The 25,153-nt window shown below is 41.8% G+C and overlaps 1 protein-coding gene across 1 annotated transcript; it reads right to left on the reverse strand.

Moving 5' to 3' along the window:
- Positions 1-15,322: 15,322 nt before the first annotated feature.
- LOC127945170 (uncharacterized) lies at positions 15,323-22,091 on the reverse strand. The gene is made up of 2 exons (XM_052541764.1): positions 21,871-22,091; positions 15,323-21,656 (listed from the first exon to the last, which is right to left on the reverse strand). The coding sequence occupies exon 2, from the start codon at positions 21,422-21,424 to the stop codon at positions 15,521-15,523; it is 5,904 nt and encodes a 1,967-aa protein (XP_052397724.1). The 5' UTR covers positions 21,425-21,656; positions 21,871-22,091; the 3' UTR covers positions 15,323-15,520.
- Positions 22,092-25,153: the final 3,062 nt, after the last annotated feature.

The raw sequence follows: 25,153 nt of genomic DNA on the forward strand, positions 1-25,153 counted from the left end.
AAATGAAGTGAAATCAAGCCCAAATCTGCTCAAAAGCTTTTCTCTCTATTAGAGAAAGCAGTTTCATTCTGTATTAAGTGCAAATCTTGCCAAACTGATAGATGCTTATGCCTTATGAAATACAATGTTTTCTGTAATGCTGTAAGACAGTTTTTAATGTGTTAGAAGTTATATGCACAAAAACTAATGTTAGGACTTCAATGATCAAGATTGTCAGTTTACAGCTTTCTGAGTCCAGTAATGTTGAAATAGTGATTCTGTTCAAATGAAGTGAAACCAAGCCCAAATCTGCTCAAAAGCTTTTCTCTCTATCAGAGTAAGCTGTTTCATTCAGTATTAAGTGCAAATCTTGCCAAACTGATAGATGCTTATGCCTTATGAAATACAATGTTTTCTGCAATGCTGTAAGACAGTTTTTAATGTGTTAGAAGTTATATGCACAAAAACTAATGTTAGGACTTCAATGATCAAGATTGTCAGTTTACAGCTTTCTGAGTCCAGTAATGTTGAAATAGTGATTCTGTTCAAATGAAGTGAAATCAAGCCCAAATCTGCTCAAAAGCTTTTCTCTCTATTAGAGAAAGCTGTTTCATTCAGTATTAAGTGCAAATCTTGCCAAACTGATAGATGCTTATGTCTTATGAAATACAATGTTTTCTGCAATGCTGTAAGACAGTTTTTAATGTGTTAGAAGTTATATGCACAAAAACTAATGTTAGGACTTCAATGATCAAGATTGTCAGTTTACAGCTTTCTGAGTCCAGTAATGTTGAAATAGTGATTCTGTTCAAATGAAGTGAAATCAAGCCCAAATCTGCTCAAAAGCTTTTCTCTCTATTAGAGAAAGCAGTTTCATTCTGTATTAAGTGCAAATCTTGCCAAACTGATAGATGCTTATGCCTTATGAAATACAATGTTTTCTGCAATGCTGTAAGACAGTTTTTAATGTGTTAGAAGTTATATGCACAAAAACTAATGTTAGGACTTCAATGATCAAGATTGTCAGTTTACAGCTTTCTGAGTCTAGTAATGTTGAAATAGTGATTCTGTTCAAATGAAGTGAAATCAAGCCCAAATCTGCTCAAAAGCTTTTCTCTCTATTAGAGAAAGCAGTTTCATTCTGTATTCAGTGCAAATCTTGCCAAACTGATAGATGCTTATGCCTTATGAAATACAATGTTTTCTGCAATGCTGTAAGACAGTTTTTAATGTGTTAGAAGTTATATGCACAAAAACTAATGTTAGGACTTCAATGATCAAGATTGTCAGTTTACAGCTTTCTGAGTCCAGTAATGTTGAAATAGTGATTCTGTTCAAATGAAGTGAAACCAAGCCCAAATCTGCTCAAAAGCTTTTCTCTCTATCAGAGTAAGCTGTTTCATTCAGTATTAAGTGCAAATCTTGCCAAACTGATAGATGCTTATGCCTTATGAAATACAATGTTTTCTGCAATGCTGTAAGACAGTTTTTAATGTGTTAGAAGTTATATGCACAAAAACTTATGTTAGGACTTCAATGATCAAGATTGTCAGTTTACAGCTTTCTGAGTCCAGTAATGTTGAAATAGTGATTCTGTTCAAATGAAGTGAAATCAAGCCCAAATCTGCTCAAAAGCTTTTCTCTCTATTAGAGAAAGCTGTTTCATTCAGTATTAAGTGCAAATCTTGCCAAACTGATAGATGCTTATGTCTTATGAAATACAATGTTTTCTGCAATGCTGTAAGACAGTTTTTAATGTGTTAGAAGTTATATGCACAAAAACTAATGTTAGGACTTCAATGATCAAGATTGTCAGTTTACAGCTTTCTGAGTCCAGTAATGTTGAAATAGTGATTCTGTTCAAATGAAGTGAAATCAAGCCCAAATCTGCTCAAAAGCTTTTATCTCTATCAGAGTAAGCTGTTTCATTCAGTATTAAGTGCAAATCTTGCCAAACTGATAGATGCTTATGCCTTATGAAATACAATGTTTTCTGCAATGCTGTAAGACAGTTTTTGATGTGTTAGAAGTTATATGCACAAAAACTAATGTTAGGACTTCAATGATCAAGATTGTCAGTTTACAGCTTTCTGAGTCCAGTAATGTTGAAATAGTGATTCTGTTCAAATGAAGTGAAATCAAGCCCAAATCTGCTCAAAAGCTTTTCTCTCTATTAGAGAAAGCAGTTTCATTCAGTATTCATTGCAAATCTTGCCAAACTGAAACATGCTTATGTCTTATGAAATACAATGTTTTCTGCAATGCTGTAAGACAGTTTTTAATGTGTTAGAAGATATATGCACAAAAACTAATGTTAGGACTTCAATGATCAAGATTGTCAGTTTACAGCTTTCTGAGTCCAGTAATGTTGAAATAGTGATTCTGTTCATAAGGCATAAGCATCTATCAGTTTGGCAAGATTTGCACTGAATACAGAATGAAACTGCTTTCTCTAATAGAGAGAAAAGCTTTTGAGCAGATTTGGGCTTGATTTCACTTCATTTGAACAGAATCACTATTTCAGCATTACTGGACTCAGAAAGCTGTAAACTGACAATCTTGATCATTGAAGTCCTAACATTAGTTTTTGTGCATATAACTTCTAACACATTAAAAACTGTCTTACAGCATTGCAGAAAACATTGTATTTCATAAGGCATAAGCATCTATCAGTTTGGCAAGATTTGCACTGAATACTGAATGAAACAGCTTTCTCTAATAGAGAGAAAAGCTTTTGAGCAGATTTGGGCTTGATTTCACTTCATTTGAACAGAATCACTATTTCAACATTACTGGACTCAGAAAGCTGTAAACTGACAATCTTGATCATTGAAGTCCTAACATTAGTTTTTGTGCATATAACTTCTAACACATTAAAAACTGTCTTACAGCATTGCAGAAAACATTGTATTTCATAAGGCATAAGCATCTATCAGTTTGGCAAGATTTGCACTTAATACTGAATGAAACAGCTTACTCTGATAGAGAGAAAAGCTTTTGAGCAGAAATCAGTTTGGCAAGATTTGCACTTAATACTGAATGAAACAGCTTACTCTGATAGAGAGAAAAGCTTTTGAGCAGATTTGGGCTTGGTTTCACTTCATTTGAACAGAATCACTATTTCAACATTACTGGACTCAGAAAGCTGTAAACTGACAATCTTGATCATTGAAGTCCTAACATTAGTTTTTGTGCATATAACTTCTAACACATTAAAAACTGTCTTACAGCATTGCAGAAAACATTGTATTTCATAAGGCATAAGCATCTATCAGTTTGGCAAGATTTGCACTGAATACAGAATGAAACTGCTTTCTCTAATAGAGAGAAAAGCTTTTGAGCAGATTTGGGCTTGATTTCACTTCATTTGAACAGAAGCACTATTTCAACATTACAGGACTCAGAAAGCTGTAAACTGACAATCTTGATCATTGAAGTCCTAACATTAGTTTTTGTGCATATAACTTCTAACACATTAAAAACTGTCTTACAGCATTGCAGAAAACATTGTATTTCATAAGGCATAAGCATCTATCAGTTTGGCAAGATTTGCACTGAACAGAATGAAACAGCTTTCTCTATTAGAGAGAAAAGCTTTTGAGCAGATTTGGGCTTGGTTTCACTTCATTTGAACAGAATCACTATTTCAACATTACTGGACTCAGAAAGCTGTAAACTGACAATCTTGATCATTGAAGTCCTAACATTAGTTTTTGTGCATATAACTTCTAACACATTAAAAACTGTCTTACAGCATTGCAGAAAACATTGTATTTCATAAGGCATAAGCATCTATCAGTTTGGCAAGATTTGCACTTAATACTGAATGAAACAGCTTACTCTGATAGAGAGAAAAGCTTTTGAGCAGATTTGGGCTTGGTTTCACTTCATTTGAACAGAATCACTATTTCAACATTACTGGACTCAGAAAGCTGTAAACTGACAATCTTGATCATTGAAGTCCTAACATTAGTTCCTTTTCGGGAACTCGAGCTGCGTCGATATCGCTTTGGGGAACGTCCCTGACGAGACCGGCTCTGAACATCGTGTGCAAACTGTCCAATGGACGGGCGTGACGTCACGGAGCGGGGTGACGTAGCGACCAGGAAGCTATATAAGCACGTGCCGTGCAGCTGGCTTCAGCTTCGCTCTGTCAGCAAGCGCTCTGTGTGTGCATGTTAAAAAGTCTGTCCCGTTGGTTCTATTTATTGTTGTCTGTCTCCTTAGCCATTAAAAGATCGCTAATACAGCTCAATAATGCCAAAAGCAAAGCAAAAGACCAAGTATTTAAAGGGCGATTCCAAGCCGCGTTACAGATTGTGTGTTCCTCCCTGCCCTCGCTACATCACGAGCGGGGATACACACAATCTGTGCGTGGCTTGCCTGGGATCGAAGCACGCTGAGTCAGCTCTCGAGGGGGCCGACTGTCCGCATTGCGAGCGATTGCCAATGCGGGCGCTTCGATCCCGGAGGGCTCTCTTCGAGGAGGGAGCCTTCACCAGCGTTCCTCGCGGTGCTGGCCCCGCTTCTGCCGAGGCAGAGCGGCTGCTGCACTCGTGGGGTTCGCAGGTGGATCTGTCAGAGGGAATGGAGACGGGCCAGTCCTTATCTCCTTCCTCATCTGCCAGATCAGGCGCCCAAACCCTGGGTTCGGAAGCACGCTCGTCGGTTTCTTCCCCCCAGGGTGAGGGATCAGCTCTCCGCCTCTCTTCCTCCGAGGAGGTTGACGTGGAGACTGTTGCTGGGGATTCGCCACCCCTATCGCCCCAGTATGAGGAGCTTTTGGAGGTGGTTACACGCGCAGTTGATAGATTAAAAATCGAATGGCCTGCAGAAAAACACACTGAGCCGCAGAAAAGCAAGCTAGATGAACGCTTTCTGCGGCCGAGGCAACCACCTCCACGCCGGAGTCTACCGTTTTTTCCCGATCTCCATGATGAGTTATCGAGATCGTGGAAACACCCATATTCGACCCGCCTCTTTGGCCCCGATTCACTATATTATGGCAACGTGATGGGGCTGGGAGAGCGGGGTTATAGGACGTTGCCACGGGTTGAACAGACGCTCGCGGGCTATCTGTCACCCGGCTCGGCATCGTCCCTAAAGGCTCCGGCATTGCCCACTAAGCCGCTGCGAGTTACATCATCGCTTGTGGGCAAAGGTTATGTGGCAGCAGGTCAGGCTGGGGCTTGCCTTCACACCATGGCAGTCCTTCAAGCTTATCAGGCCGACCTGCTGGGAGATATCGATGAGGGAGAGGGGATTAAGTCTGATGATATTGAAGAGCTTAGAAAGACCGCTGATCTCTCCCTCCGCGCCACTAAAGAGACCGCTCGCGCGATTGGGCGGTCTATGGCAGCCTTAGTGGCCGCGGAGAGGCATTTGTGGCTGACCCTGTCAGAGATAAAAGAAAGAGACAGGGTCTGCCTCCTGGACGCCCCGCTTCAAGCCTCGGGCCTGTTTGGCGACACAGTCAACACTGTCGTCGACAGGTTCCAGGAGGCACGCAAACAGGCGGCGGCGTTCCAGAATTTCCTCCCTCGTCGCTCTCGTGGTGCATCTGGGCGGGAGATCACCACGCCACATACCGGCTCCTCATACCGGGAAGCGCAGAAACAGAGTGTCGCCGCTCGTGTTCCCCCACGTCGGGACCGAGGGCCTCAGCGACGCCCTGAGTCGGGGACTTCCAGAGCTAAAAAGCCCGATTTAAGAACAGTTATCGAGGCCCGGAAGTCCTCGACGAAACGATCCTGACATCAGGGTCCAGAGGGTAGCCCCTACTGGGGTAGAGCGCGGTCCACCTCAGTATACGGTGCCCGCCTCACCTCAGTGCCCTCAGGAGGTCGGTCTGCTAACCCTGCCAGAGCTTCAGGGCGCAGCGGCCTCCCGCGAGCACTACTCCCAGTTATTTCCGCCCGTGAGCGCAGCGGAGCTAGGAGGCTCGCCGCCCCTTCGGGGGCCTCTTACACCAGAGGTCAGTCTCGAGAGACTGATTCCCTTAGTAGATTATTTAGCAGCGTGGAAGCTACTGCCAAATGTATCTCGTTGGGTCCTGCGTACAATAGAAAAAGGCTATTGCATTCAGTTCGGTCGTCCACCACCGAAGTTCAACGGGGTTACACCGACTGTGGTCGGCCCCCAGCAGGCTCTGGTTATGGAACAAGAAGTGAATACCCTATTAAGGAAGGAGGCCATCGAGGTGGTCCCTCCTCTAGACAGGGAATCCGGATTTTACAGCCGGTATTTCATAGTTCCAAAGAAGGATGGGGGGTTGCGTCCGATCATAGACTTACGTCACCTGAACCGCTCAGTTATGTCACTGAAGTTCAAAATGCTCACTGTCAAGCAGGTTGTAGCTCAAATCAGATCCGAGGACTGGTTTGTCACCATAGATCTCAAAGACGCATACTTCCACATATCCATCCTTCCACAACACAGGAAGTATCTGAGGTTCGCTTTCGGGGGCAAAGCTTATCAATATCGAGTACTTCCCTTCGGCCTTGCACTCTCACCCCGCACGTTCACGAAATGTGTAGATGCGGCTCTGGTATCCCTCCGTATGCAGGGCATCCGCATTCTGAATTATATCGACGATTGGTTGATCTTAGCTCGATCAGAGCAGATGGCGGTTCGACATCGAGATGTCGTTCTCGCACACATGGGGGAGCTGGGTTTGAGACTAAATGCCAAGAAGAGTGTACTTTCTCCAGTTCAGAGAACCACCTATCTAGGCGTAGTGTGGGATTCGACCACGATGCAGGCACGTATGTCTCCTGCTCGGATCGAGTCGATCCTCACTTCAGTCGAGAGAGTCAAAGAAGGCCAGTCACTCACTGTCAAACAATTCCAGAGATTGTTAGGGCTCATGGCAGCTGCGTCCAACGTGATACCTTTTGGCCTGCTGCACATGAGACCCCTACAGTGGTGGCTCAAGTCCAAGGGCTTTTCCCCGAGGGGAAATCCACTTCGAGTTATCAAGGTCACGCGGCGATGCCTTCGTGCCTTAGACATATGGAAGAAACCTTGGTTCTTGAACCAGGGCCCGGTGCTGGGAGCTCTTCGTCGCCGTGTAACGCTAGCGACAGACGCGTCCCTCACTGGTTGGGGTGCGGTCATGAGTGGCCACCCTGCCCGCGGTCTGTGGAGTGGTCGCCACCTGACGTGGCACATCAATTGCCTAGAGATGTTAGCAGTCTATCGAGCATTAAAATATTTCCTCCCAGACCTGAGAGGTCACCATGTGTTGGTGCGCACCGACAACACATCAGTGGTCTCTTATATCAATCACCAGGGGGGTCTGCGCTCACGCCCCTTGTACAAGCTGGCATACCAGATCCTTCTCTGGTCCCAGGGCAAACTCCTCTCGATCAGAGCAGTGTATATTCCTGGGAGATTGAATGTGGGAGCAGACATACTGTCGAGGCAGGGGCCGAGGCCCGGGGAATGGATGCTTCACCCCGAGGTGGTGAAGCAGATATGGAGAGTGTTTGGCAAAGCTCAGGTGGACCTCTTTGCGACTCAAGAGACATCGCAATGTCCCCTCTGGTTCTCTCTAGTTCATCCAGCTCCTCTGGGACTGGACGCTATGGTACAGACCTGGCCGAGGCTTCGTCTGTACGCTTTTCCCCCTACCGCTCTGCTCCCGGGAGTTCTGGCGAGAGTACGCCAGGACGGGGTCCGTCTGTTGTTAGTAGCCCCGTTCTGGCCGGGCCGAATATGGTTCTCAGATCTAGTCTCGCTCCTCGACGGCTCTCCGTGGGAGATACCGATCAGGAAAGACCTACTCTCACAAGCGCAGGGCACGATAATCCACCCTCGCCCGGAGGTGTTCAAGCTGTGGGTGTGGCCCCTGAGGGGGCACAACTGTTAGCAGCTGGTCTCTCAACCGAGGTTGTTGAGACCCTCCTCCAGTCCAGAGCTCCCTCTACGAGGAAACTGTACGCCCTGAAGTGGTCATTCTTTACTTCATGGTGCAGAGATCGCCATCTTGACCCTGTTAACTGCCCAGTTGGTACAGTTCTGGAGTTCTTACAAGCTAGGCTCTCTGCGGGGTTATCCCACTCCACCTTAAAGGTGTACGTGGCGGCCATAGCTGCTTTCCATGTCCCTTTCAATGATCAGTCAGTGGGTAGACACCCCCTAGTTACACGTTTCCTCCGAGGTGCATTGAGGCTGAGACCTCCAGTACGGTCCCGTATTCCCCCATGGGATTTGGTTGTGGTTCTAGAGGCTCTTTGTAAAGCTCCATTCGAGCCAATTCAAGATATCTCAGATAGACATCTGACACTGAAAACTGCCCTGCTACTGGCAATCACCTCGCTGAAACGAGTTGGAGATCTCCAGGCCCTTTCGGTGGCCCCTACTTATTTAGACTTTGCCCCTGGTATGGCCAAAGCATTCTTATACCCTCGAGCGGGTTATGTTCCAAAGGTTCCCTCTGTTACACCACAGCCTATCGTACTGCAGGCCTTCTGTCCTCCTCCCTTTCGGGAGCCAGACCAAGAGAAGCTAAACTGTATGTGTCCAGTGCGAGCACTCGACGCATACGTCCACAGAGCTGCCCTGTGGAGAAAGTCCGACCAATTGCTTGTATGCTACGGTCCTACTAATAAGGGTTCTCCTGCCACCAAGCAGACCCTTAGTCGTTGGATAGTCGAGGCTATCAACGAGTCCTATGAGTCCTCTGGTCTTCCCCCTCCTTTGGGGGCCAAGGCTCACTCTACTCGGGGTATGGCGGCCTCCAAGGCCTTCTCAGCAGGTGTGTCCCTCTTGGACATCTGCAACGCTGCGGGGTGGTCCACGCCCTCTACATTTGTCAGATTCTACGATCTTGATATGCGAGCCACTCCGGGCTCTTCTGTTCTCTCGTCCTAAGCTGTGCTCTCCGGATACACACTAGGCAGGGATTTGGTAGTCTGGCAGCGTGGGCACCTCGTTCCCCAAAGCGATATCGACGCAGCTCGAGTTCCAGAAAAAGGAACGTCCCAAGGTTACGCATGTAACCCTAGTTCCTTGAGGGAACGAGACGCTGCGTCGCAGAGCCATACTCCCGGCACCCCTGCCGGCGCTTGCTTCCCTACTCGAAGCTGAAGCCAGCTGCACGGCACGTGCTTATATAGCTTCCTGGTCGCTACGTCACCCCGCTCCGTGACGTCACGCCCGTCCATTGGACAGTTTGCACACGATGTTCAGAGCCGGTCTCGTCAGGGACGTTCCCCAAAGCGATATCGACGCAGCGTCTCGTTCCCTCAAGGAACTAGGGTTACATGCGTAACCTTGGGACGTTTTTGTGCATATAACTTCTAACACATTAAAAACTGTCTTACAGCATTGCAGAAAACATTGTATTTCATAAGGCATAAGCATCTATCAGTTTGGCAAGATTTGCACTTAATACTGAATGAAACAGCTTTCTCTAATAGAGAGAAAAGCTTTTGAGCAGATTTGGGCTTGATTTCACTTCATTTGAACAGAAGCACTATTTCAACATTACTGGACTCAGAAAGCTGTAAACTGACAATCTTGATCATTGAAGTCCTAACATTAGTTGTTTGTGCATATAACTTCTTACACATTAAAAACTGTCTTACAGCATTGCAGAAAACATTGTATTTCATAAGGCATAAGCATCTATCAGTTTGGCAAGATTTGCACTTAATACTGAATGAAACAGCTTACTCTGATAGAGAGAAAAGCTTTTGAGCAGATTTGGGCTTGATTTCACTTCATTTGAACAGCAGCACTATTTCAACATTACTGGACTCAGAAAGCTGTAAACTGACAATCTTGATCATTGAAGTCCTAACATAAGTTTTTGTGCATATAACTTCTAACACATTAAAAGCTGTCTTACAGCATTGCAGAAAACATTGTATTTCATAAGGCATAAGCATCTATCAGTTTGGCAAGATTTGCACTTAATACTGAATGAAACAGCTTTCTCTAATAGAGAGAAAAGCTTTTGAGCAGATTTGGGCTTGATTTCACTTCATTTGAACAGAAGCACTATTTCAACATTACTGGACTCAGAAAGCTGTAAACTGACAATCTTGATCATTGAAGTCCTAACATAAGTTTTTGTGCATATAACTTCTAACACATTAAAAACTGTCTTACAGCATTGCAGAAAACATTGTATTTCATAAGGCATAAGCATCTATCAGTTTGGCAAGATTTGCACTGAATACTGAATGAAACAGCTTTCTCTAATAGAGAGAAAAGCTTTTGAGCAGATTTGGGCTTGGTTTCACTTCATTTGAACAGAATCACTATTTCAACATTACTGGACTCAGAAAGCTGTAAACTGACAATCTTGATCATTGAAGTCCTAACATTAGTTTTTGTGCATATAACTTCTAACACATTAAAAACTGTCTTACAGCATTGCAGAAAACATTGTATTTCATAAGGCATAAGCATCTATCAGTTTGGCAAGATTTGCACTTAATACTGAATGAAACAGCTTACTCTGATAGAGAGAAAAGCTTTTGAGCAGATTTGGGCTTGATTTCACTTCATTTGAACAGCAGCACTATTTCAACATTACTGGACTCAGAAAGCTGTAAACTGACAATCTTGATCATTGAAGTCCTAACATAAGTTTTTGTGCATATAACTTCTAACACATTAAAAACTGTCTTACAGCATTGAAGAAAACATTTTATTTCATAAGACATAAGCATGTTTCAGTTTGGCAAGATTTGCACTGAATACTGAATGAAACAGCTTTCTCTAATAGAGAGAAAAGCTTTTGAGCAGATTTGGGCTTGATTTCACGTCATTTGAACAGAATCACTATGACTGGACTCAGAAAGCTGTAAACTGACAATCTTGATCATTGAAGTCCTAACATTAATTTTTGTGCATATAACTTCTAACACATTAAAAACTGTCTTACAGCATTGCAGAAAACATTGTATTTCATAAGGCATAAGCATCTATCAGTTTGGCAAGATTTGCACTTAATACTGAATGAAACAGCTTTCTCTAATAGAGAGAAAAGCTTTTGAGCACATTTGGGCTTGATTTCACTTCATTTGAACAGAAGCACTATTTCAACATTACTGGACTCAGAAAGCTGTAAACTGACAATCTTGATCATTGAAGTCCTAACATAAGTTTTTGTGCGTATAACTTCTAACACATTAAAAACTGTCGTACAGCATTGCAGAAAACATTGTATTTCATAAGGCATAAGCATCTATCAGTTTGGCAAGATTTGCACTTAATACTGAATGAAACAGCTTTCTCCTTATAGAGAGAAAAGCTTTTGAGCAGATTTGGGCTTGATTTCACTTCATTTGAACAGAAGCACTATTTCAACATTACTGGACTCAGAAAGCTGTAAACTGACAATCTTGATCATTGAAGTCCTAACATAAGTTTTTGTGCATATAACTTCTAACACATTAAAAACTGTCTTACAGCATTGCAGAAAACATTGTATTTCATAAGGCATAAGCATCTATCAGTTTGGCAAGATTTGCACTTAATACTGAATGAAACAGCTTACTCTGATAGAGAGAAAAGCTTTTGAGCAGATTTGGGCTTGATTTCACTTCATTTGAACAGCAGCACTATTTCAACATTACTGGACTCAGAAAGCTGTAAACTGACAATCTTGATCATTGAAGTCCTAACATAAGTTTTTGTGCATATAACTTCTAACACATTAAAAACTGTCTTACAGCATTGCAGAAAACATTTTATTTCATAAGACATAAGCATGTTTCAGTTTGGCAAGATTTGCACTGAATACTGAATGAAACAGCTTTCTCTAATAGAGAGAAAAGCTTTTGAGCAGATTTGGGCTTGATTTCACTTCATTTGAACAGAATCACTATTTCAACATTACTGGACTCAGAAAGCTGTAAACTGACAATCTTGATCATTGAAGTCCTAACATTAGTTTTTGTGCATATAACTTCTAACACATCAAAAACTGTCTTACAGCATTGCAGAAAACATTGTATTTCATAAGACATAAGCATGTTTCAGTTTGGCAAGATTTGCACTGAATACTGAATGAAACAGCTTTCTCTAATAGAGAGAAAAGCTTTTGAGCAGATTTGGGCTTGATTTCACTTCATTTGAACAGAATCACTATTTCAACATTACTGGACTCAGAAAGCTGTAAACTGACAATCTTGATCATTGAAGTCCTAACATTAGTTTTTGTGCATATAACTTCTAACACATTAAAAACTGTCTTACAGCATTGCAGAAAACATTGTATTTCATAAGGCATAAGCATCTATCAGTTTGGCAAGATTTGCACTTAATACTGAATGAAACAGCTTACTCTGATAGAGAGAAAAGCTTTTGAGCAGATTTGGGCTTGATTTCACTTCATTTGAACAGCAGCACTATTTCAACATTACTGGACTCAGAAAGCTGTAAACTGACAATCTTGATCATTGAAGTCCTAACATAAGTTTTTGTGCATATAACTTCTAACACATTAAAAACTGTCTTACAGCATTGCAGAAAACATTTTATTTCATAAGACATAAGCATGTTTCAGTTTGGCAAGATTTGCACTGAATACTGAATGAAACAGCTTTCTCTAATAGAGAGAAAAGCTTTTGAGCAGATTTGGGCTTGATTTCACTTCATTTGAACAGAATCACTATGACTGGACTCAGAAAGCTGTAAACTGACAATCTTGATCATTGAAGTCCTAACATTAGTTTTTGTGCATATAACTTCTAACACATTAAAAACTGTCTTACAGCATTGCAGAAAACATTGTATTTCATAAGGCATAAGCATCTATCAGTTTGGCAAGATTTGCACTTAATACTGAATGAAACAGCTTACTCTGATAGAGAGAAAAGCTTTTGAGCAGATTTGGGCTTGATTTCACTTCATTTGAACAGCAGCACTATTTCAACATTACTGGACTCAGAAAGCTGTAAACTGACAATCTTGATCATTGAAGTCCTAACATAAGTTTTTGTGCATATAACTTCTAACACATTAAAAACTGTCTTACAGCATTGCAGAAAACATTTTATTTCATAAGACATAAGCATGTTTCAGTTTGGCAAGATTTGCACTGAATACTGAATGAAACAGCTTTCTCTAATAGAGAGAAAAGCTTTTGAGCAGATTTGGGCTTGATTTCACTTCATTTGAACAGAATCACTATGACTGGACTCAGAAAGCTGTAAACTGACAATCTTGATCATTGAAGTCCTAACATTAGTTTTTGTGCATATAACTTCTAACACATTAAAAACTGTCTTACAGCATTGCAGAAAACATTGTATTTCATAAGGCATAAGCATCTATCAGTTTGGCAAGATTTGCACTTAATACTGAATGAAACAGCTTTCTCTAATAGAGAGAAAGGCTTTTGAGCACATTTGGGCTTGATTTCACTTCATTTGAACAGAAGCACTATTTCAACATTACTGGACTCAGAAAGCTGTAAACTGACAATCTTGATCATTGAAGTCCTAACATAAGTTTTTGTGCGTATAACTTCTAACACATTAAAAACTGTCGTACAGCATTGCAGAAAACATTGTATTTCATAAGGCATAAGCATCTATCAGTTTGGCAAGATTTGCACTTAATACTGAATGAAACAGCTTTCTCCTTATAGAGAGAAAAGCTTTTGAGCAGATTTGGGCTTGATTTCACTTCATTTGAACAGAAGCACTATTTCAACATTACTGGACTCAGAAAGCTGTAAACTGACAATCTTGATCATTGAAGTCCTAACATAAGTTTTTGTGCATATAACTTCTAACACATTAAAAACTGTCTTACAGCATTGCAGAAAACATTGTATTTCATAAGGCATAAGCATCTATCAGTTTGGCAAGATTTGCACTTAATACTGAATGAAACAGCTTACTCTGATAGAGAGAAAAGCTTTTGAGCAGATTTGGGCTTGATTTCACTTCATTTGAACAGCAGCACTATTTCAACATTACTGGACTCAGAAAGCTGTAAACTGACAATCTTGATCATTGAAGTCCTAACATAAGTGTTTGTGCATATAACTTCTAACACATTAAAAACTGTCTTACAGCATTGCAGAAAACATTTTATTTCATAAGACATAAGCATGTTTCAGTTTGGCAAGATTTGCACTGAATACTGAATGAAACAGCTTTCTCTAATAGAGAGAAAAGCTTTTGAGCAGATTTGGGCTTGATTTCACTTCATTTGAACAGAATCACTATTTCAACATTACTGGACTCAGAAAGCTGTAAACTGACAATCTTGATCATTGAAGTCCTAACATTAGTTTTTGTGCATATAACTTCTAACACATCAAAAACTGTCTTACAGCATTGCAGAAAACATTGTATTTCATAAGACATAAGCATGTTTCAGTTTGGCAAGATTTGCACTGAATACTGAATGAAACAGCTTTCTCTAATAGAGAGAAAAGCTTTTGAGCAGATTTGGGCTTGATTTCACTTCATTTGAACAGAATCACTATTTCAACATTACTGGACTCAGAAAGCTGTAAACTGACAATCTTGATCATTGAAGTCCTAACATTAGTTTTTGTGCATATAACTTCTAACACATTAAAAACTGTCTTACAGCATTGCAGAAAACATTGTATTTCATAAGGCATAAGCATCTATCAGTTTGGCAAGATTTGCACTTAATACTGAATGAAACAGCTTACTCTGATAGAGAGAAAAGCTTTTGAGCAGATTTGGGCTTGATTTCACTTCATTTGAACAGCAGCACTATTTCAACATTACTGGACTCAGAAAGCTGTAAACTGACAATCTTGATCATTGAAGTCCTAACATAAGTTTTTGTGCATATAACTTCTAACACATTAAAAACTGTCTTACAGCATTGCAGAAAACATTTTATTTCATAAGACATAAGCATGTTTCAGTTTGGCAAGATTTGCACTGAATACTGAATGAAACAGCTTTCTCTAATAGAGAGAAAAGCTTTTGAGCAGATTTGGGCTTGATTTCACTTCATTTGAACAGAATCACTATGACTGGTGTCATGGACTACGCTCCATTCAGCTTAAACACTCCCAAGAAAACTCCAGGACACAGATGATTAATCTCCATAAAATTTACTGGGAATATTGTGAAACTGTAATACAATGCAAATGAGATGTATATTAATATTAGATCCAAATACAGAGAAAACAGAACGGATTATCTACACAGCGGTGATGTATATGATAAACAAAATCGAGCTAGTAAACAATCAGCAGTAATAACATAAAGCAAACTTAGCCTTCTCAATAGTCTCACAAAGATAAAAATAGACATTATCCTAATATTGCATGATAAGAAATACTCACAGACGTTGCTTTAGCAAAGGGAAAGGAAAAACGTGACTGAGAGAGATTGCAGGCTGTTGCGATTGACTATCGCATAGCGATCAACTTCCTGATTCGTGACGTGCGCAGTAGCGCGTCACTACAGTTACAAAGATAAACATATTACACTACATTGTTAAAACCCAAAAACAAAAGCCTTTTATTATTATTTTCCTTTAAGTGGCATGACACTCCCCACCTGGGGTCTTTGAAGAGCCCACATCAATTGACAGAATCAGACTTTGAAGAAAGAAGCAAAACTACTTCTGTAACAGGCCGAGAAAAGGCCTTTCTGGCTCCATCTTTAACAATTTCCACTTGAACTTTCCGGACTAATCCATCCTCTTCTGGAAAGGTTTTCGTGATGAGACCGACTGGCCATTGATTTCTCTTAGCTTGATTGTCTTTCAAGAGAACCACATCTCCTTCTTGAAGGTTCGGCCTCTTTCCTTGCCACTTGTACCGAAGCTGTAATGTTTTGAGGTATTCATGTTTCCATTTGTTCCAAAACATGTCTGCTAGGCTCTGAACTTGTTTCCATTGTACTCTGATGAGATGCGCTTCTTGAAAGCTTCCTGATGGAGGAGGAGGCGCAGAGCCTAGCTTGAGAGTTAGGAGCATCGCTGGGGTGAGGATGAGAGGCGATTCCGGATCTGACGAGACTGGAATGAGTGGTCTGGCATTCATGATCGCTGTTACTTCGGCCATGAGGGTTGTCAGGACTTCATGTGAAAGATGAGACCTTTTCTGCTCAAGCAACATGCAATCCAGAATACGACGGGCAATGCCGATCATCCGTTCCCAAGCCCCACCCATGTGAGATGCGTGGGGTGGGTTGAATACCCAGGTGCAGTTCTGGGTGTTCAAGTACTCCTCTACTCGTTTGAAACCAGGATTCGACAGGTCCATTTCTAATTCACGAGAAGCGCCGATGAAGTTAGTTCCGCAGTCGGAACGTATCTGCTTTGCGGGGCCCCTGATAGCAAAGAATCTCCTCAAGGCATTGATAAAACTGCTGGTACTCATGGCTTCAATCACCTCGATGTGAACTGCCCTCGAACACATACAAGAGAACATCACAGCCCATCGTTTAGAGTTGAAGACTCCTCCTCTTGTACGACGTGAAACGATCTCCCAGGGTCTAAAAACGTCGACACCTACATAAGTGTAAGGAGGTGCTACTTGTACCCGTTCTGCTGGCAGAGCTGCCATCTGCTGATGTTCCATTTTGCCTCTCAGTTTCCTACAAGTGACGCATTTGTGAAGTAAACTACTAATGCAGCGTTTAGCTCCCACTAGCCAAAATCCTGCTGTTCGAATGGCACCTTCGGTCAGATGTCTTCCCTGGTGTTTCACTGCGTCGTGATAGTGAGACACAATCAGAGTAGCTAGATGATGCCGGCCAGGAATGATGATGGGATGAACCTCATCCATACTCAGATCCGATTGCTCAATTCGACCTCCTACTCTAAGAAGTTGGTTTTGGTCTAAGATGGGGTGCAACTTCCAAAGGCTGCTATTTGGTGGAAGGTTGGATCCTGAGTTAATACACTTCAGCTCCTCTGAATAGTACTCGTTCTGGACACTCTTCACAATACACACTTTGGCTTTCAACAATTCTTCCTCTGTAGGTCGACAGACATGCCACCCTTGACATTCATCCTGGATAGAGTGAGCGAAGGAACGAGCCACATGAATGAGGCGAGCTACGGCTGTAAGGAGAGTGCTGAACTTGGAGAAGCGTTCGAAGCGTTGTGGATGTATCACATCTTTAGTAACACGAGTGAAGCTTGCCACCACCTGGGGACGCACTTCAGAGTCAGCGTCAGGGTCGATAAGGTCGTAAGCTTCTTGAATCTCAGGTGAATGCAAAGACGCATCATGAAGAAAGGCTGGACCTTTGAGCCAAGTTGTGCTGCTAAGCAAGTCTGAAGTCACAGTTCTTGATCCAATGTCGGCTGGGTTGAGGTGTGTTGGGACGTACTTCCAAAGGCCAGAACAAGGTGACTGACGGATTCTTTGGATCCTGTTGTGTACGTAGACATAGAATCTTCTCGACTGGTTCTGGATGTATCCCAATACAACCTTGCTATCTGTGTAGTAGACGATGTTGTCAAACATAGTGTCCATCTCTGAAACTATCATCTCAGCGATCTCGATGGCGAGTACAGCCGCACAAAGCTCAAGCCTTGGAATGGTTAGATCGGGCTGAGGTGCCAACTTTGCTTTCCCAAAGACAAAGCCAATCTCAGTCTGTTCCTGGTGGCTTGTCACCTTGATGTAGGCTACGGCTGCTATTGCCTTTACCGATGCATCTGCAAAGACATAAAGCTCTCTTCTTAGAGCACCTGCAGTGGAGAATGACGTATAAGGACGTGGTATCTGGAGTCCCTCCAGATCTTGGAGCGATCGTTTCCATCTAGTCCATTCAGTCTCCATGTCTTTGGGAAGAGGTGTGTCCCAATCCTCTGCTTGCTTAGTTAGCTCTCTGAGTATCAGTCTTCCATGGACCGTGATGGGTGCGAGGAATCCTAGAGGATCGTAGAGGCTGTTCACAGTCGAAAGCACTCCTCTACGAGTGAATGGCCTCTGGTCATCTTCGATTCGAAACATGAATGTATCTGTGCGCATGTTCCAGAGCAATCCAAGGCTACGTTGTATTGGCAAATCATCAACGAAAAGATCTAAGCTGTTGATGTCCTTGGTGCGATCTTCAAATGGAAATGCTTCGATAACTGCCATACGGTTTGAAGCAATTTTGTGTAGCCTGAGGTTAGAAGTTGCAAGCATCTTCTGTGCTCGCCCTAGGACGCTGACGGCCTCTTCCTCTGTGCTGAAGGACTTCAGAGCATCGTCAACATAGAACTCGCGTTCGATGAATCTTCTTGCATCACTACCATAGTCTGCTTCTGCTTTCTTAGCTGCCCGTCGCAGACCATACACTGCAACGGCAGGCGAGGGACTATTCCCAAAAAGGTGCACCCGCATTCTGTAATCAATGATGTCGGAGGTAGGGTCATTGTCCCTGTACCACAGAAAGCGAAGAAAGTCACGATGGTCTTCCTTGACTACAAAGCAGTGGAACATCTGCTCGATGTCGGCAGTGATCGCCACCTGTTCCTTCCTGAACCTCATAAGGACACCTAACAGGCTATTATTAAGGTTGGGACCAGTTAGCAAGACATCGTTGAGCGACACTCCTTCACATGATGCACTACTGTCGAAGACCACACGAATCCTATCTGGTTTCCTTGGATGATACACACCAAACAGGGGTAAGTACCAACACTCTTGTCCAGGCTGTACTGGTGGAGCAACTTCAGCGTGTGCCTTCTTGAACATCTTCTCCATAAACTCTAGGAAATCGGCTTTCATCTGTGGTCGTTTGTCCAGTGAGCGCTGGAGCGAGACAAAACGGTCAAAAACCTGCTTCCTGTTGTTGGGCAGCCGCTGTCTCGGCAACCGAAAGGGTAAAGGTGCGACCCAACTTCCAGAACTGTCCTGAAAACACTCGGCTTCCATTATCTTCAGAAACTCTAGATCCTCCATGGATGCAGCGAGTCTATGATCATCGGGAGAACGAGCGAAGACAGTTTGCCCTAAGCAGTCTCCACTGAGCGTCATGGAACCACTGATGGAGATTGGTGCTGAATGATGCTGAGGTCTAAACGCTTGCTCAAATACCTCTTTTATTTTGATCTGGTTGTTACATGGTTGGAGATAGCTCGTACGGCCGTTCTCGAAAATGGCTGTTTTGTAGCTTCTCACCTCTTGTGTTCTGTGAGCACCTCCAAGGCACACATCACCAATGATGACCCATCCTAGATCAAGCCTTTGCGCAAACGGTGCATCACCTGGGCCGCTAATCTGTTCTCGGACCTTGTGTACTTGTAAGATGTCTCTCCCCAGTAAGAGGAGAATTTTGGCGTCCGGATCTAAAGGCGGAATCTTATCAGCGATACGCTTTAGGTGGGCTTGATGGTAGGCTGCTTCCGGCGTAGGAATCTCAGTGCGAACGTTAGGGATTTGGTTGCACTCCAGGAGTGTAGGTAAACGAATGCCAATTTTCTTGTCCACCGACTCCACAGTATAACCACTGGCTCTCCTTCCCGCCGTCTCTGAACACCCTGCACAGGTCTTGAGGGTGTATGAGTAGGAATTTCCAGAGATCTTAAAAATCTCAAAGAACTCCGACCGTGCTAGGGAGCGATTGCTCTGTTCGTCTAGTATGGCGTACATTCTCTTAGACTCATTCTTGCAGCCATTGGGGAACACATTAACAAGGCAGATCTTAGCACATGTCCTAGCGCTCAATCCTTCACCACATACTTGAGTGCACGTCGACTTAACCTCTCTGATTTCTGCTTTGTCCTCCTCCCCACCATCCTCTGAAGTGGAAGGGAATGCCTTAGATTTCCAGGTAGGTGAGTAGGGGTGAAGTGCTGTCACATGAGCCACACTCCCACACTCTGTACATTTTATTTCAGCGGTGCAGTCCTTTGCTATGTGGTCTGTGGAGGAGCAACAGCGAAAGCAGATATGATGCTCTTTCAAAAGATGTTTACGATCATTTATGCTCTTCTCGCGAAAGCCTCTGCACTTCCTCAGAGGATGAGGCTTCTTGTGCAGGGGGCAGTGTTTGTTGGGATCAATACGTTCTGTACTTTCTCCATATTCTGCCTTAGAAACCCCTGAGACCTGCGTCTTGTGAACGTATACTGGTGTCTTAGTAGGTTTCTCCCATTTACTCTTTCTCTCCACTGTGGCTTCCGTGAAGAAGTTAAAACTTGGGTCAGTGCGAGCCCTTGCCTCCATGGTGATGAAGTCTACAAACACGGAGAAAGGTGGAAAACTAACCAAATGTTCCTGTTTGTATTTTGCTCCAAGGTAAAGCCACTTTTCTTGCATGTTGTATGGTAGTTTCTCGATAATAGGCCTAATACCTCTGGAGGTATCCAAATACGATAAGCCTGCCAGATAGTTATCTTCTTTGGCTGCTTGAAGCTCCGATAACAGGTCGGCTAGATCCCTGAGTCCTCGTGGATCCTTCATCGTAACCTTCGGGAAGTTTTCTAGCTTGTTGAACAAAGCCTGCTCGACGGCCTCTGGTGATCCATATACTTTGTCAAGGCGTTCCCATGCCATGCGCAATCCAATGACTGGATCCTTAATGTTGACAGTTTTAATTCTTCTTACTTGCTCTGTTGACTCTTTTCCTAGATACCTGGTGAGGAGGTCAAGTTCTCCTGCAGCCGACAGGTCTAGATCGGTTATAGCATTCAGGAACGATGTTTTCCAGGCCCAATAGTTAATTGGCTGATCGTCATATGCGGATAAACCTGAAGTCACCAGGCTGCTACGAGCTAGGTATTTGATGAGATCTCCAGTGGAAGTAGAATGATCATAGCTAGCTTCATAAGGTGTCTTGTGAACATGTGCGCGCGCAGGAGGGGAGGGATCCGATTTGACGTTCTGTTGCAAGCGACTTTCATCACGCTGAAGAACTGAGAAAGTGTTAAACGCTGGATTGTAGCTTTGTTGTAGCGGCACTCCACTGGTCTGAGGAGCTTGATAAACTTGATGTGGCATAGTGTCTGCAGAAGCAGCAGCTTGATTTTGACTCGTGCTGAGTGGGTGAGGCGTTGAGATGATTGCATCATTAGTTTGAGAATGTGGAGGATGCAGCGTTGGTGAAGTATAGTCACTACCTCTTCTTACCGATAAACCTTTGCTGCATAGGCTGGCTTGTGCTGACACATAAGCGGCGACTCGCTGGTCTTTGACCGATTGAGGAACCTGGCTGCTAGCCTTACTGCATACTTCAAAACCCATATCTTGTAATCCGGCAACAAGAGCATTTGCCTCTGCTATGGCAGCATCCTTTTCTTTCTCCTCATTTAATGCATCAAGATTGGCTTGAACACGAGCTTGCTCTACTTTAAGTTCGATTTCTTTCTGCGTGTGTGCTGCTCTAGCTTGCGCTGCTTCAGCCTTTGCCTTTGCCATGGCGACAGCCATACTAATCTTCGAGCTGGACGATGTACCAGATGCACGACTGCTTCTTGAACGCACAGTCTCTGACTGGATATCTTCATTGCCTTTTTTACTGTTGCTTCGTTGTGACATCGTGACTCACTCCGGTGTCAATAACATGAGAAGCACACTGTAATGCTGTAGCGTTGGCCACTTCTCTTGGCATTAAATTGCTCCGTGAAAAAGCGATCCTTGTGTCCCTCATTAGCTGTGTCGCCGTCTTTTCACTGTCATGGACTACGCTCCATTCAGCTTAAACACTCCCAAGAAAACTCCAGGACACAGATGATTAATCTCCATAAAATTTACTGGGAATATTGTGAAACTGTAATACAATGCAAATGAGATGTATATTAATATTAGATCCAAATACAGAGAAAACAGAACGGATTATCTACACAGCGGTGATGTATATGATAAACAAAATCGAGCTAGTAAACAATCAGCAGTAATAACATAAAGCAAACTTAGCCTTCTCAATAGTCTCACAAAGATAAAAATAGACATTATCCTAATATTGCATGATAAGAAATACTCACAGACGTTGCTTTAGCAAAGGGAAAGGAAAAACGCGATCGCTGGAGAAACAGGTGACTGAGAGAGATTGCAGGCTGTTGCGATTGACTATCGCATAGCGATCAACTTCCTGATTCGTGACGTGCGCAGTAGCGCGTCACTACAGTTACAAAGATAAACATATTACACTACATTGTTAAAACCCAAAAACAAAAGCCTTTTATTATTATTTTCCTTTAAGTGGCATGACAACTGGACTCAGAAAGCTGTAAACTGACAATCTTGATCATTGAAGTCCTAACATTAGTTTTTGTGCATATAACTTCTAACACATTAAAAACTGTCTTACAGCATTGCAGAAAACATTGTATTTCATAAGGCATAAGCATCTATCAGTTTGGCAAGATTTGCACTTAATACTGAATGAAACAGCTTTCTCTAATAGAGAGAAAAGCTTTTGAGCAGATTTGGGCTTGATTTCACTTCATTTGAACAGCAGCACTATTTCAACATTACTGGACTCAGAAAGCTGTAAACTGACAATCTTGATCATTGAAGTCCTAACATAAGTTTTTGTGCATATAACTTCTAACACATTAAAAACTGTCTTACAGCATTGCAGAAAACATTTTATTTCATAAGACATAAGCATGTTTCAGTTTGGCAAGATTTGCACTGAATACTGAATGAAACAGCTTTCTCTAATAGAGAGAAAAGCTTTTGAGCAGATTTGGGCTTGATTTCACTTCATTTGAACAGAATCACTATGACTGGACTCAGAAAGCTGTAAACTGACAATCTTGATCATTGAAGTCCTAACATAAGTTTTTGTGCGTATAACTTCTAACACATTAAAAACTGTCGTACAGCATTGCAGAAAACATTGTATTTCATAAGGCATAAGCATCTATCAGTTTGGCAAGATTTGCACTTAATACTGAATGAAACAGCTTTCTCCTTATAGAGAGAAAAGCTTTTGAGCAGATTTGGGCTTGATTTCACTTCATTTGAACAGAAGCACTATTTCAACATTACTGGACTCAGAAAGCTGTAAACTGACAATCTTGATCATTGAAGTCCTAACATAAGTTTTTGTGCATATAACTTCTAACACATTAAAAACTGTCTTACAGCATTGCAGAAAACATTGTATTTCATAAGGCATAAGCATCTATCAGTTTGGCAAGATTTGCACTTAATACTGAATGAAACAGCTTACTCTGATAGAGAGAAAAGCTTTTGAGCAGATTTGGGCTTGATTTCACTTCATTTGAACAGCAGCACTATTTCAACATTACTGGACTCAGAAAGCTGTAAACTGACAATCTTGATCATTGAAGTCCTAACATAAGTTTTTGTGCATATAACTTCTAACACATTAAAAACTGTCTTACAGCATTGCAGAAAACATTTTATTTCATAAGACATAAGCATGTTTCAGTTTGGCAAGATTTGCACTGAATACTGAATGAAACAGCTTTCTCTAATAGAGAGAAAAGCTTTTGAGCAGATTTGGGCTTGATTTCACTTCATTTGAACAGAATCACTATTTCAACATTACTGGACTCAGAAAGCTGTAAACTGACAATCTTGATCATTGAAGTCCTAACATTAGTTTTTGTGCATATAACTTCTAACACATCAAAAACTGTCTTACAGCATTGCAGAAAACATTGTATTTCATAAGACATAAGCATGTTTCAGTTTGGCAAGATTTGCACTGAATACTGAATGAAACAGCTTTCTCTAATAGAGAGAAAAGCTTTTGAGCAGATTTGGGCTTGATTTCACTTCATTTGAACAGAATCACTATTTCAACATTACTGGACTCAGAAAGCTGTAAACTGACAATCTTGATCATTGAAGTCCTAACATTAGTTTTTGTGCATATAACTTCTAACACGTCAAAAACTGTCTTACAGCATTGCAGAAAACATTGTATTTCATAAGGCATAAGCATCTATCAGTTTGGCAAGATTTGCACTTAATACTGAATGAAACAGCTTACTCTGATAGAGAGAAAAGCTTTTGAGCAGATTTGGGCTTGATTTCACTTCATTTGAACAGAATCACTATTTCAACATTACTGGACTCAGAAAGCTGTCAACTGACAATCTTGATCATTGAAGTCCTAACATAAGTTTTTGTGCATATAACTTCTAACACATTAAAAACTGTCTTACAGCATTGCAGAAAACATTTTATTTCATAAGACATAAGCATGTTTCAGTTTGGCAAGATTTGCACTGAATACTGAATGAAACAGCTTTCTCTAATAGAGAGAAAAGCTTTTGAGCAGATTTGGGCTTGATATCACTTCATTTGAACAGAATCACTATTTCAACATTACTGGACTCAGAAAGCTGTAAACTGACAATCTTGATCATTGAAGTCCTAACATTAGTTTTTGTGCATATAACTTCTTACACATCAAAAACTGTCTTACAGCATTGCAGAAAACATTGTATTTCATAAGACATAAGCATGTTTCAGTTTGGCAAGATTTGCACTGAATACTGAATGAAACAGCTTTCTCTAATAGAGAGAAAAGCTTTTGAGCAGATTTGGGCTTGATTTCACTTCATTTGAACAGAATCACTATTTCAACATTACTGGACTCAGAAAGCTGTAAACTGACAATCTTGATCATTGAAGTCCTAACATTAGTTGTTGTGCATATAACTTCTAACACATCAAAAACCGTCTTACAGCATTGCAGAAAACATTGTATTTCATAAGACATAAGCATGTTTCAGTTTGGCAAGATTTGCACTGAATACTGAATGAAACAGCTTTCTCTAATAGAGAGAAAAGCTTTTGAGCAGATTTGGGCTTGATTTCACTTCATTTGAACAGCAGCACTATTTCAACATTACTGGACTCAGAAAGCTGTAAACTGACAATCTTGATCATTGAAGTCCTAACATAAGTTTTTGTGCATATAACTTCTAACACATTAAAAACTGTCTTACAGCATTGCAGAAAACATTGTATTTCATAAGGCATAAACATATTTCAGTTTGGCAAGATTTGCACTGAATACTGAATGAAACAGCTTTCTCTAATAGAGAGAAAAGCTTTTGAGCAGATTTGGGCTTGGTTTCACTTCATTTGAACAGAATCACTATTTCAACATTACTGGACTCAGAAAGCTGTAAACTGACAATCTTGATCATTGAAGTCCTAACATTAGTTTTTGTGCATATAACTTCTAACACATTAAAAACTGTCTTACAGCATTGCAGAAAACATTGTATTTCATAAGGCATAAGCATGTTTCAGTTTGGCAATATTTGCACTGAATAC

Source organism: Carassius gibelio, chromosome A23 (assembly GCF_023724105.1).
Source record: "Carassius gibelio isolate Cgi1373 ecotype wild population from Czech Republic chromosome A23, carGib1.2-hapl.c, whole genome shotgun sequence".
Taxonomy (NCBI): domain Eukaryota; kingdom Metazoa; phylum Chordata; class Actinopteri; order Cypriniformes; family Cyprinidae; genus Carassius; species Carassius gibelio.

Coding starts and splice junctions, on each gene's coding strand:
- LOC127945170 (XM_052541764.1), bottom strand. CDS start 21,424: ATGTCACAACGAAGCAACAGTAAAAAAGGCAATGAAGATATCCAGTCA.